Source organism: Acipenser ruthenus, chromosome 5 (assembly GCF_902713425.1).
Source record: "Acipenser ruthenus chromosome 5, fAciRut3.2 maternal haplotype, whole genome shotgun sequence".
Taxonomy (NCBI): Eukaryota; Metazoa; Chordata; class Actinopteri; order Acipenseriformes; family Acipenseridae; genus Acipenser; species Acipenser ruthenus.
This window is the reverse complement of record NC_081193.1, coordinates 22389691-22407551: the sequence shown is the minus strand read 5'-3', so window position 1 is coordinate 22407551 and position 17861 is coordinate 22389691. Positions and strand designations below refer to the sequence as shown.

The 17861-nt window shown below is 36.5% G+C and overlaps 1 protein-coding gene across 2 annotated transcripts in view; it reads right to left on the bottom strand.

The window, feature by feature from the left end:
• The window catches only part of LOC117402582 (ectodysplasin-A receptor-associated adapter protein-like), a 35875-nt gene extending 18019 nt beyond the window's left edge, over nt 1–17856 (bottom strand). For both annotated transcript variants that reach the window (XM_034003892.3, XM_059023826.1), the window contains exon 1: nt 17376–17856. In XM_034003892.3, coding sequence (XP_033859783.1) covers nt 17376–17415 — 40 coding nt within the window. In that variant the 5' untranslated portion in view covers nt 17416–17856. The remainder of the gene's footprint in view (nt 1–17375) is intronic.
• Nucleotides 17857–17861: the final 5 nt, after the last annotated feature.

The following is a 17861-nucleotide window of genomic DNA, read 5'->3' as shown; positions in this document are numbered from 1 at the left end:
CCGTCTTTCGGGTGAGACGTAGTTGTAAGTGACTCTGCAGCTGATGCATAGTTCACACACCCTAGTCTCTGTAAGTCGCCTTGGATAAAGGCGTTTGCTAAATAAACAAATAATAATAATAATAATAATAATAATAATAATAATAATTCATTCTACAAGGTAGTAATTTCGGCGGCGGTTTCAAGACCTGCGTTCGATGCGTGAAAATAGGTGCTTGAAGTACTGCCGAGTCTGCGTCATACAGGCCTCTATAATGGCGGATGGGTCCGGGTCCGTCTTATTCTTTTTCTCCTTGAACGGCAAGAAAGAGTGCAGTGGGGGTCTCTTTTTCGGGTTGGTTGACATGCTGGGGTATACCAACGAATAGCACGAGAGAAATTTGAGTAAGTGGACTCAGGTTTTGTAGCTATTATTATTATTGAAATAGACAAGTGGAGGCGAGGAGAGAAGCCACCACTGTCGCAGGTCATATGACCCCTTCAAAGTTCGTCCTCTTTGCACAGCCTGGACGCGAACCAGTGCTTTAACTGGATGAGCCACTTGGGGACCCACCTTGTCTTATTCTAACAGTCACTTCTGCACACACAGTTTTAGGGGAAGCGGGACTGGAAACAGAAAATAAAATAGTCTTTTGCGACCGTGACTCGAGTGAGTCCGATTCGAGTCCTACAAGTCTGGTAAATGGAAACAAGATTGTGTCTCAGCTGGCCAATGGTTTCATCTGGCAGACATGCTCAATCTTTACCAGAAATGAAAAATAAACTGTGGGTCACCTTGCCAATGGACTGATTAGAGTATTTCTTTATTTGTATGACACAATCCATGACCAAGTGTCTCCTCTATATGAACACTTGACTGCAGTTACAATGGCTAAGATAATAATGGATAGCCACACTGGGATTCACAAGCTAATTAAGTTTGTCATTTCAGAAAAATAAGCAAAATGTAATCAGAGCAACACTGTCTCCAGTTTGTTGTTCATGTACATACTTTTACTGGATGATGTTCAAGAGTAATATAAACGTCCATCAGGGGGTATCTTAACTAAAATGAACACACGTTTGTTTGTTTTTTCTTTTTGTATTTAGTAGTTTAAAGTGAAGCTTTTATTTTGAAACCTCCAATTCTGTTCTGAAAAACCGTCAAGATACATGGTAAATACAAAATAAATCGATTGTTTCGATCCAATATCCAATACCACAAAATGGATGGCTTGACATTTTACTGGCAAATGATTAATCATGATAGCAATAATGTAAAAACTGTGACTGATTATTGTGTTTTGGGAAACACAATAGTGTCACTAGATATTCAATCACCATTAGCTCATATTGAAACTACATTTAGAAGTTCACTGTCCTATAGTTACTATACCTGTGAATAGTAAAATAAATACTTGAACTATCCTGGACCAGACCTGAAGAACCAAAGAACTGTTTTGCCTGAAAGAGAGACGATAATTACATAAAAGTGGATTTGTACTGTACAAACTTATATTGAGGAAGAGCATGAACTGCATTACCCAGCCCCCCTTCCCAATAAGTAGTTTTACTGGAACGCAGAGTTATTTTATATTTTATAGCATCGTTTTGGTTTTGACTACGAAGGTTGATCTTATTCTGATTAGTACGACTGCGTATGCCTTCTTTTTCGTCTGATGCACCCCTGGTGTACTGTATATAATTGGGAATGATTCACAGTAATAGTTTGTCATTTTGGCATGAAGATTGACAAGCCCATTGCATTTTCTAAACCACAACTAATATGATTTTCTTATGTGTGGTTCTGCAAATCCAGAAGAGAAGTGAATGCTGACAAACCAGCTTTGGCACTCCCTGTAAAGCAGGCCATCAAATTCTTAACTATGTGTGTGGGGCATTCACAAGCTAGTGGCAAACACCATTTTTAGTTGTTAAGAGCGCTAGTATCCTAAAACATATTGTTACAGTACACTTCTGTCATTCATTTAATGGAACAGGAAAGGGTTTTTTTATTGTACATTGTCTTTTTTGCAACAATAAATGATACATTTTTCTATTTATTTATGTTTTTTTTTTTTAAATATGGTTAATTTACAAACTGTATAGCCTAAATCTCGCCTGTCAGACAAAAGGTACCAGATCTGTAATCCGGCACAGTATATATTTTTTCAAGGTGAAAAAAAGTATATATAATACTGTGTAAAATGCAAGAAAAAAAATACATTTTAACTAAAACCATAGATTCAACATTCCTATATTGAACAGCAGTTTTGGCTCCTCAGAGGAGGCAAGTCTCGGTTATAAACTCATTAACCACAGTAGTACTAGCAGTAGCAGAGGATGGGTTTTAATTGGAGATGTCCAGAGTTTTTTTTTTCATCAGAGGCGACAAACCTCTGTTACGAACTTCTATCTGCTAAACCACACACAGTATAGTACTAGAAATGGCAATGAAGTAGTCTGATCACTGGTTTTAATTGGAGGAGCAACCTGAACCCTCCTACTCCCTGCCGAAGCATTGCCTTACTGAGTGTCTGCGATTAGGAAGTGGAAGGAGATTTTGACTGGAAAAAAGCATTTGTTTTATATTGTTATTATTATTATTATTTATTTCTTAGCAGACGCCCTTATCCAGGGCGACTTACAATTGTTACAAGATATCACAATATACATTATTTCACATTATACAGATATCACATTATTTTTACATACAATTACCCATTTATACAGTTGGGTTTTTACTGGAGCAATCTAGGTAAAGTACCTTGCTCAAGGGTACAACAGCAGTGTCCCCCACTGGGGATTGAACCCATAACCCTCCGATCAAGAGTCCAGAGCCCTAACCACTACTCCACACTGCTGTATAACTAAATAAATATTATGCCTTGTGGCAGGATGACAGAGGTTTGAGGCTCAGAGACAGTGGAAGGGGCAAAATAATGAAATTTTATTAAACAAAAATAATCAAATAAATAGGCACAAGGGCCCAAACAAAAGGTTTAAACAAAATACAGAAATGTAGGCTGGGCATTAGCCTTCACTACAGTTTCTTTCTCAAAAAAACTAAACAGCACAGCACACCACACCAACAAATAAACTCACCCAAAAAAACTCCACTCCCTAACAAAGGGTTTCAGCTGTCTTTTATAGTCTGTGGCTTGAGCCCAATTAACTAATAATTAACAATTAAACACTTAAGGCCCCAGCCACATTCTCACATGTATTTTACAGGGAGGAATTTAACCCCCTCCCTGCCAATCCAAAACAAACCAAGAATCACAAAAACATAATGAAAACAGTAAAAATAACAACAATAACAAAACACAAATTTATAGGGGCGAGCTAGCACCCCATCACAAGCCTATTACATGGTTATCTTTCCAAATGCATTTACTTTTTTTGCTGTGAGAGGAGCTGCGGCTTTCTCTGGGAGATGAGCCGTTTCAGCTTCGCTTCAGCCCCACTCCAGCAGCCGAACCTGGGGCGAGCCCATTCTCTCTTCCCCTCGCCCGACCCGATCTCCTTCTGGCACTTTGTTTGTTTGTCTGTCGCTTCGAACTGAACTCCCGACTGCCATTTAGCCAGGCTATTTATAGTTTAAAAATGTTACCCTTTTTTTGTGTAAAAAATATAGCGCTGATTACATGGTGCTTTATGCATATGGGGTGCCATGTGTGTAATATTTTAACAAGTCTTTTTTCCAGATTTAACTTAAATCTTGTATTTTTTCCCCATATTTATAAATTTTGTGAAAATAAATATTTTTTTAAATGTGTACATTCAGATATAATTTATAAATCTAATTACAAGATTTTACATTTAGCTAAATATTTAACTAAATCTTAAACCTCTTAACAAGATTTAACATTTAGCTAAATATTTAACTGGCCAGCTAAATCTGGAGTGTATATGCAAATGAGCTCATTTGCATACAAACTACTTGCAGTCTTATTTTCTTCATTCTGAGACATTGTGAAATATTGGGTATGGCTTCCTGCCCTTTTGCCAAGGTCTTTGGAAGTACCCTCCACAATTTTTCAAGATTTATTTTTCACGCGCTGTTTTTCAATACCACTCTCAGGTAGACAAGATTGATCGATCAATTATTTTTTAAATCAATCACCCACAGGTGTGATTAATCATTAAATCGATTAAAACCCCTAGTTTGCACCATTATTAAAAACTGTGTGTAATATAGTACAGCGATATCAGGTGACCCTATAAAACAGTGTCCTTTTTTTTAGTGTTAAATAATTTAGTGTTTGGCATTAATGTAAAGGAAACCAACAGAAGTCCTCAACAGTTCAACAATTTCAAGCTCTGTTTAATAAATCAAACTATAAATACATACAGTATATTAAAAAAAAGAACATAGTTAATTCAAGAGGGGAAGCAGCACATACTCCATGCTGGGACGTACAAACAAACAAAAGTAAATTGCAATTGCTGACAAAAACAAAAAAAAATGAATGTATTAATATTTCTGAAATGTCAAAAATCAGCAAAAATAGGCATTTAGCAAATCCTTGAAAAAAAATGTTTTTGATAGCATAGGCCGGGCCCCCATGGGAATGAGAGAAAAGGAGAAATGAAACCAAGAAAACAGGGTTTTTGGCAAGAGGTTACTTGTAACTTCCACAAAACAGAAATGGCAACAACTCAAACAACAAAGCCTTACAGTATAACAGGTTGAGTGTCTGTGGATCGGATAAGGCCAGGTTTCTTTTCTCAGCAGGACTGAAGCTACTGTAGATATATACTGTAGATATATGTTAAAATGTAAGCGTGCCTGACAGACAGACAGACATTTGGACTGATATCCTCCATATTTGCCAAGGTTTTCAAGACAACCTTGAAACACATGTCTCTCCTGATACACGCACAACTCTAGAATGTGAGATGCATGTGGTGTTTTTAAAAGGTTAAGCCCAAGACAAAATAGATAGTCACTCACTCCCCCAGAGATTATCTCTCAGTTAGAATGGTGTAAAGCTGCTTAACTTCATTTCAAAACTCACATTTGAGTCACAAACTTGCTTTCCCTTGTTACTCAAATGCCTGCACAGTACAGTATGTGCTAAACAGTGAAGGTTCAATCAAAACAACTAACAACAACAATATCAGGTCACCGCTCAACAAAATCTAGGCACCAGTATATCTAGGCACCAGTGTGTTTTTTTTTGTTTTTTTTTAATAAACAATACGTCAAATACAATATTTAATAGCAGTATCTATCATCTTTTTTATAGTGATTTTCACGTTATTTGAATCACAGTTTGGGGTTTCATAATGCAAGATACATTTTGTTAACTACAGTGTATTTTACATTGATTATTGGCAGATTATATCACTCCATGTTTCCTATTTGTGGTACACCAGCAAACATCCTGAAATATCCTCCCAAAAATACAACAGCATCTAGCACACTCAAAAATGATTGGTCTGCAGCTCAACATATAAGGCAGCATATCGACAAATAAAACAACTTCCTAGTGGCAATTTACCTCTAAATACTGAAGAGTAAGTAGCTTCAAGTTACATTTTCATTTGTCCCCTTATATTTGTTGTGTTGTTTGTGTGGTTCTTATTGCAATTACTGAAATATCATGTTTTCTATTTTCTTTTATAAGTCTGTGTTAAGGTGTTTCCCCTGGGTTCATGAGCTTCTCTTTAGTTCAGGTTGCCTGCCACTGGGACATATACTGTACAGGCTAAATCAGCTAGATCAGTCAGTGCCTTTATAGAAGTAAGAACCAGCAGCACCTTGTGAATAGTTAATTGGATACAGGTATCCTTTTCTAATTTTGGCAATATAGGGCTGTGCACTTGAGGGTTCTGGCACTTAGAAATACACAATGCCCACTGCTAGCTGCCAAAATCAAAAGAGCGTTTCAGTGCACAAAACTATATACAACTTCAAACAATCATCACTCTGATTACAAACGGTAGTGACATCTACTGTCAGCTCTACAATGACAATACTTATGATCAATGGATTCTACCACCATGCATGAGCTTGGAGTTATAAATAACAATTGATACAGGATACGCAGGTTACTTCAAACACATCGTATTTTCATTGTACCTTATTTGTACCATACCGTATTGTGTTCCTTAACTATTATAAAACTTTTATCTAACTTGTAGGTTACTGATCATAAAATCGTGCACAGCAAATCCTCCGGTGCTTTTTTCTATAGGCAGATCCTTGACTTAAGAATTAACTTTAAATAATTTAAAGAATCTTTACCAATGTTATGAAATGCTTAAATGACACCAATTTCAGTGCCTGGGCACTGATGAAGCGATCTCTTTTCCTTGTTGTGTAAAGGCAATAATAAGCCGTGGGAAAATCTAATATTTTTTTTCTGCGCCTTCAAGCAGTGTTGCCAATTTAGCGAATTTCTCGCCAAATCTAGTGACTTTAAGGGCTATGGGCTAACTTTTTGTTGTCAAAAGCAACTAGCTACAAATCTAACGATTTCCAGGACAGTCATCGGAAAATTTCAGAGATATAACATCGGTAAAACGTTTCGAGTAGCCTGTATTAGCAACATCTTTTTATAAGAATCATTATCAGGGTAATTAAATGAAACCCAATAATTCCCCGCCCATTTGAATACGCAAGGAACTTCAATTCGTCCTTTGCTTAGCAACCACAAGCCTGTTGCCAGGGGAGACCAGATTTCACTTGATACCGCACCACCACCAGCGTTCCAGGACTTCCAGATTTCAGACTACAACACCACTGCAATAAGTTTTTCAGAACAAGAAACAGTGATCTAAGATGTTGAACATTTTACTCTTAAAGAAATGTGAAGTACAAAATGTAATTTTGTACCGTTTATGCCGCCCCCTTCAATTTTCTGCCCTAGACGACCGTCTATTCTGCCTATATGGTTACGCCGGCCCTGGTCATTGTGTTTATAATTAATAAAAAAGCAATGTGACTTCAGACTTGTGAGAAGCAGGATGAACATTGTTCAATTTAACAAAGTTCTCTACTTTAGCTGAATACAATAAAGCTTAAAGAAAAAGAATAAAGAAAATATTATATGCGTGATTTACCCTGTCGGTATCTTCTCTACATGCACCTCCTGACTACATGATAACATACTTCCTTTGTAGCTAGATCAAGTATGAGATACAAAAGCTGATCAGAAAGCCGCAATCAGCCTCTTGGGTGAGCAGTAGAAACACCCTGTTTTTTTGCTGTGGGCCGCCGTAGCCAGGAGCGCCAAGCAGTGGAACCAAGGCATAAGCGATCTAACCAGTATGTCCATGGCAGGCAATTAGAACTGAAGAGAAGCTCCTGAACTCAGATTAAACACCTGAACACAGACTTTCAAAAAACACCTGGCATTTGCAAATTAAACGTTTGTCATAAGTTTTGTAATAACAATGTAACGTTTCTCACGACCTAACCTGGCACCTTGGGAAATGAGTGCACAGAAAAACAGACAGATCTTGCTTAATCGTGCAGCAGGAAAAGGGAGTATTTCTTATAAATGGACCTGACTGGGTCAAAGGAAGTTGTGGTTTGTATTCACTGAAGTTTAATACCTTGTTCTGCACCTATTATACAAGTGTCAGTGAATTAGTTAGGTCTAATAGACACCAATATTGGGATCTGACCCGAACAACATGCATGGTTGGATGTTGATTTTCATAACCTTGGGCCCTTTATTAATTATTAAACAGCAGTAGTATTTAGATCAACAACATGTCTACAACATATTCTTGCATCTCTCTTCTTAGCTACCGAGATCAGAAACCCAGGTTGGTTTGCCTCAGGCACCACAGAAGAGAATCTACAACCACTGATGTGGGTTGGAGAGTCACCAAATTGTATTCCTTTTGAATCTGCGTGATGAACGAAAAAGGGAAGATTTGCAATAGTTCAAAACCACCAGGCACAGATGGTACAATACATGATCCTGAACAACAATATGCCTCAACTGCATGGGTGTATCATGAGTAGGCCTTGAATTTTTCGGGTTTTATTTTTTGTTGAGTTTGGGGTGTTTTTTTCGGTTTTTATTATTATTTGGCAAAATCGGTTATTTTTGGTTATTAAAAATAAACACTCACTAAATTTGTAGTTCGTACAATAAACTGCATGCACATTTTACCAATACATATACAAACATTAACATACTGTGTTGAAGTGAGGATGTCCACATTTAGGATTCAGGCAATTTAGATAGAACTCTGGATGCATTGAGAATTGTGAGAAGTATTTCATTTTACGCCCCACTGTAATGTTGGGGTTCGGATGTGTTTAAGAAATAACTATAATTCAGCTGGATGCAGACAGATTCCAATGTTACAGTTCTATTGCTGCAGCTCACACGTTGTCCACATTGCTTTCCAACCTCTCAACTCAACTCACTTCATGGCCCCCGCCACATTCCCACAGGGCAGGGAGGATTTGAACCCCCTTCCTGCCAACTCAATATTCCACAAACACACCCACACATTACATCGGCTGGGCTTCCACCCTGCCACACCCTTCAATAACTTTATACAAACAATTAGAAGGCAAACACTATTACACTGCAAAGCAAACTTAATGCTAATAGGAGTGTTTAACCAGTTAACTAGCCTTTAAACAGTAGGTATTTTTGTATTAATTAGAATTATTTTATTAATTGTAATACTGATGTTTAATTAATTTTATTATAATTAATTTTACACAAATTAATTTTGTAAATATAAATGTTAACCTAACTTTAAAATAATGACTGGTCCTGACCTTATTGGTCCTAAAAAATAACAAAATATACTATAGTTTTTTCTTTTTTTTTTTTCAGCTACAAGTTGTTTTTTTCAGCTCACAAGTCATTCAAAACAAGTGTATTCTATAGGTAGGGTCACAAAAATTGCCGATTGGCCAGTAGCAATGTCTTTTCACACTGCCTGCCTTCTGAAAGATGTTTTCTTTATGTAGAAAGAGTAGTGAATGAATGACATTATTAAAAAAGATATTGCCAAAACCCTGGTTTATCAGTTTTAAAAAAAATAAAAATAAATTTTCTAAATGGGTCTTTTTCAGTTATTATTGGTTAAAACCAAAAACTTCAAGCTCTAGTCATGAATTACAAACTGTCAGTGGATGGACCTTAGACAACCGTTATCAAAGTATGTGGTGCACATTTTCAAAAAATATATCTAAGGAGAATATTAAAATGACTTAAAATAATGCATGGCTGAGACCTCACTTGGAGTACAGTGTCCATTTCTGGTCATCACAGCACCAAGGGTACATTATGGAGTGTCCATAAAAAGAACAACCAGGCTAATCCCAGGGCTTAATGGACTGAGCCACGAAAACAGTGAAATACATTTTCTTCCCATGTAAAAAGTTCCCATGTAAAAAAAAACAACTGCAGTTAGTGAAGAATGCATTAAATCCAACAAAACATCTCAATGAGGACATTAAAGAATGGTGTGCCTAAATACATGCGTCATTCATTCATTCATTCAATCAATCACTTTGGGTGACTCAGCGATACAACAACAGTTCTGTATCTAGAATGAAGTGGAAGGTGGTTTCTTGACATTGTTTGTTCCATCATGGAGGTCATCCATTCTATTTCTCAACAATGGCATGTCAAAAAAAAGCATGACTGAGACATGACAGCATGTTCTAAAACTGATAAAACGTTTCATGTGGAGAACGCTGGAGCACTGCTCTCAAAAAGATTCTTTCAGTATACTACAGTGATTATCTCAAACAAAGGTAAGGTAAATAAATAAATAAATAAATAAATAAATAAATAAATAAATAAATAAATACATAAATAACTGTACAAAGTTGTAGTATGACAGATATAATGGCACTGATGTTCAAATAATGCCAGGCCATTATCCCTTAATTATAGACTGTTCAGGAGCTCACATTTCACTTCTGCTTGTGCCACACTCCTTCATAACTCTATAACACTATTGCCCACTGAATGCTACAACACATCACAAAGAAAATCCATTCATGACATTAACTGTACAATACTGAGTTTCTTTCTGCTGTGGTATATTCTCAAAACTGGTATGGCTGACATCACCTGCTTTAAACAAAAATGATACCTGAGGCACCTATTGGAATTCGCTTTAACTACAAAGTCCATTCAAAACATGTCATAATAGGATGCATATCTAACACACTTAACAATAATCTCTTCATCTTCAACAATGTTTATATCCACTAGGGGCAAAGTGTTGCAGGGGAGACAGGTTAACCCTTTAAGGATGAAGCGTTTTTCAGTGGGATGCTCCCCCAGACCCATGGGTTTTTTTTTTTGGCTCTATTTGGCGCTCTTCCTATAATTTTTTTTTTTTTTTTCCAGTAACATCTTGTAATTGGTGTCATTGTTGTCAGAACACTGGGGAACATTATAAATTACTTCAGAAACCATACAAATGTCTCTTTTTTATTCAACACTATTTTTAATATTTAGTTTTATTTTTTTAAGTATTTTTTTTGACTATGTATTCCACTTAGTGTTTTCAAAGAGAAATGTATAAACATGTGTCATTTTATGACCTGAGGAACTTACAATACTTCCTGAAAGTGTTGTTGAAAAATATTGATGTTTGGGCAAAATACAAGGCATTCTTTCACCTGAGTGATTTTATGAATTTAGAGCCTTGTTATAAAAAATAAACACAACACATGCTTTAGAACTGAATATTAATTTGAAAAAATAAACAATACTGAGAACACCTATTATATAAATTGAATCACGGACAGTATGTCTGTCAACAGTGATTTATCTAATTGTCTTGCCATCTTGAAATTAAATTCTGTAGTGGAAATGGTAATATTACTGGGTGCATATCAATTCCTGTACATAAACATATACACTGAATATTCGATTATCAAAGCAATATTTTACAAACAGCAAGAACAACAGAATAAATAGCGCCAATTACAAAATGCTAACAATTATAAGCAAACTGCAATGCCATAGAAAAAGTTTGCTCTCAAGATCTTTTCAGCAATAATGGACACTGCTCTCGATTATTTTCTCAAAATATTTTCTTATAAACAATAGTTCATTCCAGTATTATGAGTAATAAGGGAAAAAACGTTACATATACATTTAGTTAATGAAACACTATCTGTTTATATCCACTCGTTTCTTGATATTTATAAATGCTGTAAAAATATATATTAAAACAAATGAGACAGGATAAATGTTATCATATAATTTTATTGCATCGGATTTACAGTGTTTTCCTGTTTCTTTCTTGTCTCTAAACAAGTTCCTGTGATGTTTTGTTTCTGCACGCTGCTGTAAACTTTCTCCACCCTCTAAAATGTGAATGCCTGTCTGACGGAGTACACCCCAACCCTGGGTTGAGTTGCAGTATTTTTGTATTATTATTATTGTTATTGTTTAATGTATTTGTGTTGTTATTATGGCACGGTGAAAGCTCTACCAAAGCATCGGTGTGTGTGTGTGTGGGGGGGGGTAGTGTGTGTGTGTGTGTGTGGGGGGGGGTGTATTGGGCGGCAGGCAGGGACTTAAAATCCTGTGGCTGGTTTATAAATAAGGTGATAACGTCTGGTGGAATGGTTAGTGTAATGTGTTTTCTGTTCTGTGCTGTGCCGTTTATGTTTATGAGTTTTGTATAGACCTTTTGTTTTGGCCCCTGTGTCTTATTTTGTTAATGTTTGTTTGTTTGTTTGATTTATATTATTAATAAAGAAAGCGCGCATTTGCGACTCACCCAAAGTACTTTCTGTTTGTCTACTTCCTGGTCTGACGTCACCCGTCCAGCCATCCGTGACACCGTCACTCACACACACACACAAAAAAGAATCCAATCCCTCCCCTATCCAATGACATGCATTTCCAACCTGTACGGCAAAGTATGATGGCCCACTAAGGCAATAAATTGAATTGATTTTTTTTATTGTGCTTACCCGCTCACGGTCCCAGAATGACACTTCAGTACGATCGTGTTTACACGATCATGGTCCATAAAGGGTTTATGCTTACAGTCTGGTGAACCAGCTGTTCTTAGACAGAAGACAGGTTGGAGAGCTCTACCGAGGCTAAAGGAGGGCTTTAAATTTCACTAGTATGTGATGACAGAAACAGAAATGATACACAAAGGGGATCTAAACAGTGAAGAATACATCAGTAAGGTTGATATTTCACAGCCATATCAAGTTGCTCTTTAAAGCATATTTATGATCCCTCTTTATGGTGTTTTAAAAGCATCAACCTGTACTATATAAAGAGTGCTTATTCACCTCTGTCAGACTTGCAGAAATTCTAATTAAGCTCAAAAATAGTACAATTCTATGAAAACATGTTCCTCATAGATAAGTGTGAAATAGAAACTATGCCAGGCGTAGGTCTTAGTAATACTTTCCTCTATCTCTTTTTAGTGTGTGACGTTCCAGATGACCTAAAAAAAAACTGAAAAAAGAAAACTGTGGGCTACGGGTTGTTGTGAATTAGCTATCAGAAGTTAACGTACAGTAAAACAAAAAGAGTTGGTTTCCCACTTCAAACAGTTTGTGTTCTGAGTTGGCTATTGAGCTTCCTGTTTTGTGTGAAATGCTGATATTGCACAGTTCCAGCAATCAAAACAGACCTGCTAGCCTACAACATTACAGCGCCATCTAATGAGAAATATTTTCTAGGAAGTTCTTTACTGATAATGCATTGTGGATGTGTATGATGCAGGACTAGCCTGATGATATCATCAATTATCAAGCTCAACCCAATTCTTTTCTTTTTTTAGATGTACTCTGTATGCACATTAAAAGCTCCCAAGTGGGTTCAACAGCGCTGTTAAACATATCTTCTCTCTAAGTACACCTTGTACAGCAGTGTGTAGCCATTTACTGTCCCCTTGCAAAACACTGCCCCTAGTGAATGCAACACATAAATCGGTATAACAAGTTGCTCTTTAACTGCAAACAACAAACTTTACGAGAAATCGCCTTTCTTCTAATGTGTGTTGAATAAAAGAAGTCAAAAATTGACAAAATAAATAAATAAATAATGACTTGACAGGTTAAGAGAACATAGATCGACCATACAGAGCTCTCATTTGATCTTTTCCCATTTGTTTATCCTCTTTTTATATTTGTTTTTATTTCCCTGCTGGGTGTGCTTTGCTGGTATTTTAGTAAAACAGTAATCACACAAAAAACTGGATACCACCTTAATTGCATACTGTACCTACACTGTAATTCAGCGTTCTCCCCAGGAATTCTGTACAGCCGGGCGGCAGAACATTATAGCCGGGAGCACTTTTAACGGAAAAATAGACTTGCCTTACCTTAAATATATAATACGACAAAGAATTTGAATAATGTGTTGTCTTTCGTGGTTGCGCTTTTTATGTTCTACACTTTGTTTTTCATTTCTGTTTTTTATTATGGTAAATGGCCGTGCTTATTTAGGCACTCTACGATTTGACTGGGGAAAGATAACGTAGGTTTATTGGAGTTCACAAAAAAAAGAAAACTGTAACTTCTTTACTTCCTTTTTAGCTTAATTATTGCGCTTATTGCTTCATTTAAATTGTTTTCTTTATCTGAATTTTTCAGGGCATTTTGTTAATGCATGTCTATTTTTGTTTTTTGCTGTTCTACATTTTTTTAATGCAACTGTTCATTTTAACCATTTATTTATTTTTTATTTTTTTACACAACAGTATTCACACACGTTTGGTCACTATCATAACTGCATGAAACCACAGTGTAATAATCCAGCACCTCTGCACTTAAGCATTTGTATATCAGCTGACAAGTGTTCAGTGATATCCCATCACGCCTTTCTTCTTAAAGGCATACAGCCTCTATACATGGACCCCCAATATCTCTCACAAGCACCTGGGTACATATTTTGACGATACCACAACAAAAGGAATACGCTTTTTTCCCAGTGCATATGTATAGCTATTATATACTATATATCACCTTATAGATCAATAACACGACAACAAATGGACTGAATGATAATACCCCAAAATAATCTTAATATATTTAATAAAGCAGGCGGCGCAAATATAGTATTAGGCGGTGGATTGATGCTTATTTTGAGAGCCCTACAAAATGAAAGCATATCACTTGGAAAGTTTCACTATCAAGTGTATGGATCTTTATGAAGTGTAAGATTTTACAAATAGAAAGTAAGAAAACTACACTCCTCTTACTACAGTAGTCTCCGGCTAAGAGCCACTCAGGAGCTCCTGACATGCACATTATTTAACAAAATGGTGAAGCATGTCACCAGAACGGTAAACACCAAGTTCCCTTTTTATATCATGTGGCTATTCCCAATTAGCACCAATTATATATTATTTGTTTATTTAGCAGACGTCTTTATCCAAGGTGACTTACAGATACTAGGGTGTGTGAACTACGCATCAGCTGCAGAGTCACTTACAACTACGTCTCATACGAAAGACGGAGCACAAGGAGGTTAAGTGACTTGCTCCGTGTCACACAATGAGTCACTGGCTGAGCTAGAATTTGAACCTGGGACCTCCTGGTTACAAGCCCTTTTCTTTAACCACTGGACCACACAGCCTCCTAATTTGGGAACATGTATTGGCAGGGATAGGAATTAACCCCATCCCTGCCAACCACCACTGCATTTTAATATTTTTTGTATTTTTATCTTGCTCCTAATTGTGTTATTACTTGTACTGTGATTATTGAAATGTATTTTTGGTTACGACTGTAAGTTGCCCTGGATAAGGGCGTCTGCTAAGAAATAAATAATAATAATAATAATAATAATAATAATAATAATAATAATAATAATTTAAGTTGGATGATGATTAGTTATCAGTTTACAAAACAGTACAGTACCCGTTGTGAACGAATCGCTATCGGTGCCAAGAAGGAATTCTTTTATGCGAAGTTCCTGTTCCTTTAGCCGCAGCATTTACAATGGGAAAAATCTGTTTCACCACAAGGATGTTCCCTTAGGCGGTATTCCTATACGCAGAGACTACTGTAGTTCCTACAAAGCCAAATTAAATCCTAGGAACGCATTGCACAACTCATTTTCAAGAGGGGTCCACTCAGCACAAAATACACATTGCCAGAACTTTTTGTAAACAAAACAAACTTTAAACAAAAAAGCTACTATAGCATTATTCATGTTGTTACTGAACGCTGGATTAATAAGCTACTGTTCAGATAGCTCTCTGCATGTTCTCACATGCCATGGCTCTTTGAAGTGGGAATTTTTATATTTCAGGAAAAAAAATGTGCATGCCATTTAAAATTACCTTGGCAGGTAGGCAAAACAGTTAACACTTTCAGCACCTGAATATCTTAGCTGATAGCTAACTGTGACTTGGGGTGTTATGTACAAAAAACAGAAAAATGTGTCATATGCAGCACAAGCATCTTATAAAAATGGCCTGTCCCTCACATGATAAGTACTTGGTATAATAATGGAACCCCCTGGCATGTATCCCCTAATAAAAACTGCAACGCCCTGTTGCAAGCCCATTCCAGTACCAAGGGGCAAAACAGCATATCTGTCAGACCTGAAAGTGTGCGGACTGTAGACACTCAATCCAAGGCGACAGAAACAACTTATATTTCATTAGGAAGAGACTACAAATTAAAGACTCGATGGGCAATGCTGGAGAACAGGCTTTGGTTCCATTTCTACCCTCAACTTCGCTGAAGTCATAAGAGACAGTCATCATTGAGGAACAGCTACATATCTCTCCAGAACAACTTAAACACCATTTTAATCAAAGCCATCCTAGCTACTTATGGTGGCCCTGCACCCTATTGACAATGTAATTGCATTTCTATTTTTGATTTGTCCAGGTGGGTCGTGATGGATTAGGTTATCATGCTACATGACATACACTGCTCTAAATTAGAGGCCTCAGGATGACATGTGGGTGGAATGAGCAAACCATGGCACAACTGTCCAGTACTTTGCATGCATACCACCTGCAACCAACCATGCCAGCCTGTTACAAACATACAGTGGGCCTTACTTTGAAGCAAGTGGCAAACCTCCTGAATGGTAAACAACTGGAACGAAACTATTTAGAACAATAAAATGACTGCACATACCTGCAACATTTTGCTAGTTTTATAGCATCCAACTATTAAAATACTCAATTGTACTAAATGTAGATACTAAAATAAACTTAATAAATTAAAATGTTTTGACAAGAAGTCTTTCTCAGTGTCTTCTGAATTAGATTTATTTCGGGTTTTTCAGAGTAATTGTCTGTACCATTGCACTGGTTTCACAATGCAGTATTTCTAAATTTTGCATTTATTGGGACAGTAATAACTATATTTTAGCTTCGGTTCAGTCACTACTACTGTAATCCACAAGGCTGAATGAACAAACCCGAAATATACTGCATTGTCTGGGCACAGCTGAAGGTGTACAGCTTTGCAAAGCCTGTTGAGTCACTATGACAAATGTAAATAGAAGTTGTACAGCGACACACAGCCAGTGGCACAATGTTGGCCACTTCAGGTACTATATTTTTCTTTTCTTAACTCTTCCTTTTTTCATTTTCAATCTGAAACACCAATATACTGTAATACCGCTGTTACACAAGATGTTTATTAATACACACAACACAAAAGATGTCAAAGCAAACAAGTATTAACAAATAATCATGTTAAAAAACTGAAAATCCCAAATGCTATTAATGTAACATATACATTTTTAAACCACTTGTCTGCAATTGCTTCTGCTTCCCAATCTTACAATTTGAAAACGGTATCTTAAATAAATTTAATAAAAACACCTATGTGAACCTTTACCAGGTGAGTGTGAGCTGCCCTAAATATACAGAAATATCAAGTCTTTCTCATTTGGAGTGAGTCTCAGTCATATTTGTTTTGACATCAATTTTAGCAGTTTCATTCCTAAAAGAAAGGACATGAAAATGCATTTTAGTATAGTAGAATATTCCTAAATCTCACTCTAATCATCTCTGAAAATATACTTTTAAAAACAGAAACGGCATGTCCAAAGATATAAACTGGTTTTGTGTGGTTGCATGCTCCATTGACAAAACTCTATATCCAATAACTTTAAACAAAAAGCACTATACTAAACGAAAATACGACCATAGGTGGAACCATATTTCCTCTACACACCGAAAATCTGCGATGTGTGAGATTAGGTATCAATATGTTACTATACTGTTTTCTTTGCAGTATCGGGTTTACATTAATACTTGCTTATGGTTTCTTGTTAGCAAATCGGTGCTTGATTCGGGTTGCTTTATTTTTTCACCTGAGCGGCGCCTTTGCAGATTATAGAATGAATATACAACTAGTGAGGGGCTCGGTTTCCCTGCGAGTAAGTCAATGTTATGTGCATCATATAAAAAGAGACATATAGTATTTAAGCAAACACTTACCAAAAGAAACACGCTCCTCAAAGTGTGTTAAACTGGCCATGGAACTAAGTATGCCGACGTCCACGCCTTTTTGATATAAAGAGCAATGTAAAAGCTGCAGCGTGAAACACTGTATTTCCTGAGACTTGTGAGACGACCACTGTACCGACGCTCTCGCAGTACCTGAGAAGAACTCCAGTCTAATAATGAAGCGGAAGTTCCAGGTAATTTAGATGTGAGGTCCCACGCAGTGTGGTACAGTAGTAACCAGACTTGCAGTAAACAATGTTTTATTTTTTAATTTTTTTTAATGTATTTATTTAGTAACCAACGTACATTCGTTTTTATAATTCACAATGCGACTAAAGTGTCTTCCTCTCTGCAACATTTTTCCATTACATGCCACGTTTTAAGCATATTTTCGTGGAAAACAAATCCCCGCTGTTCTAATCAACATGAATCAGAACATAATGCCATTCTTACGTTTTTTCACATAGGCCAACTCTG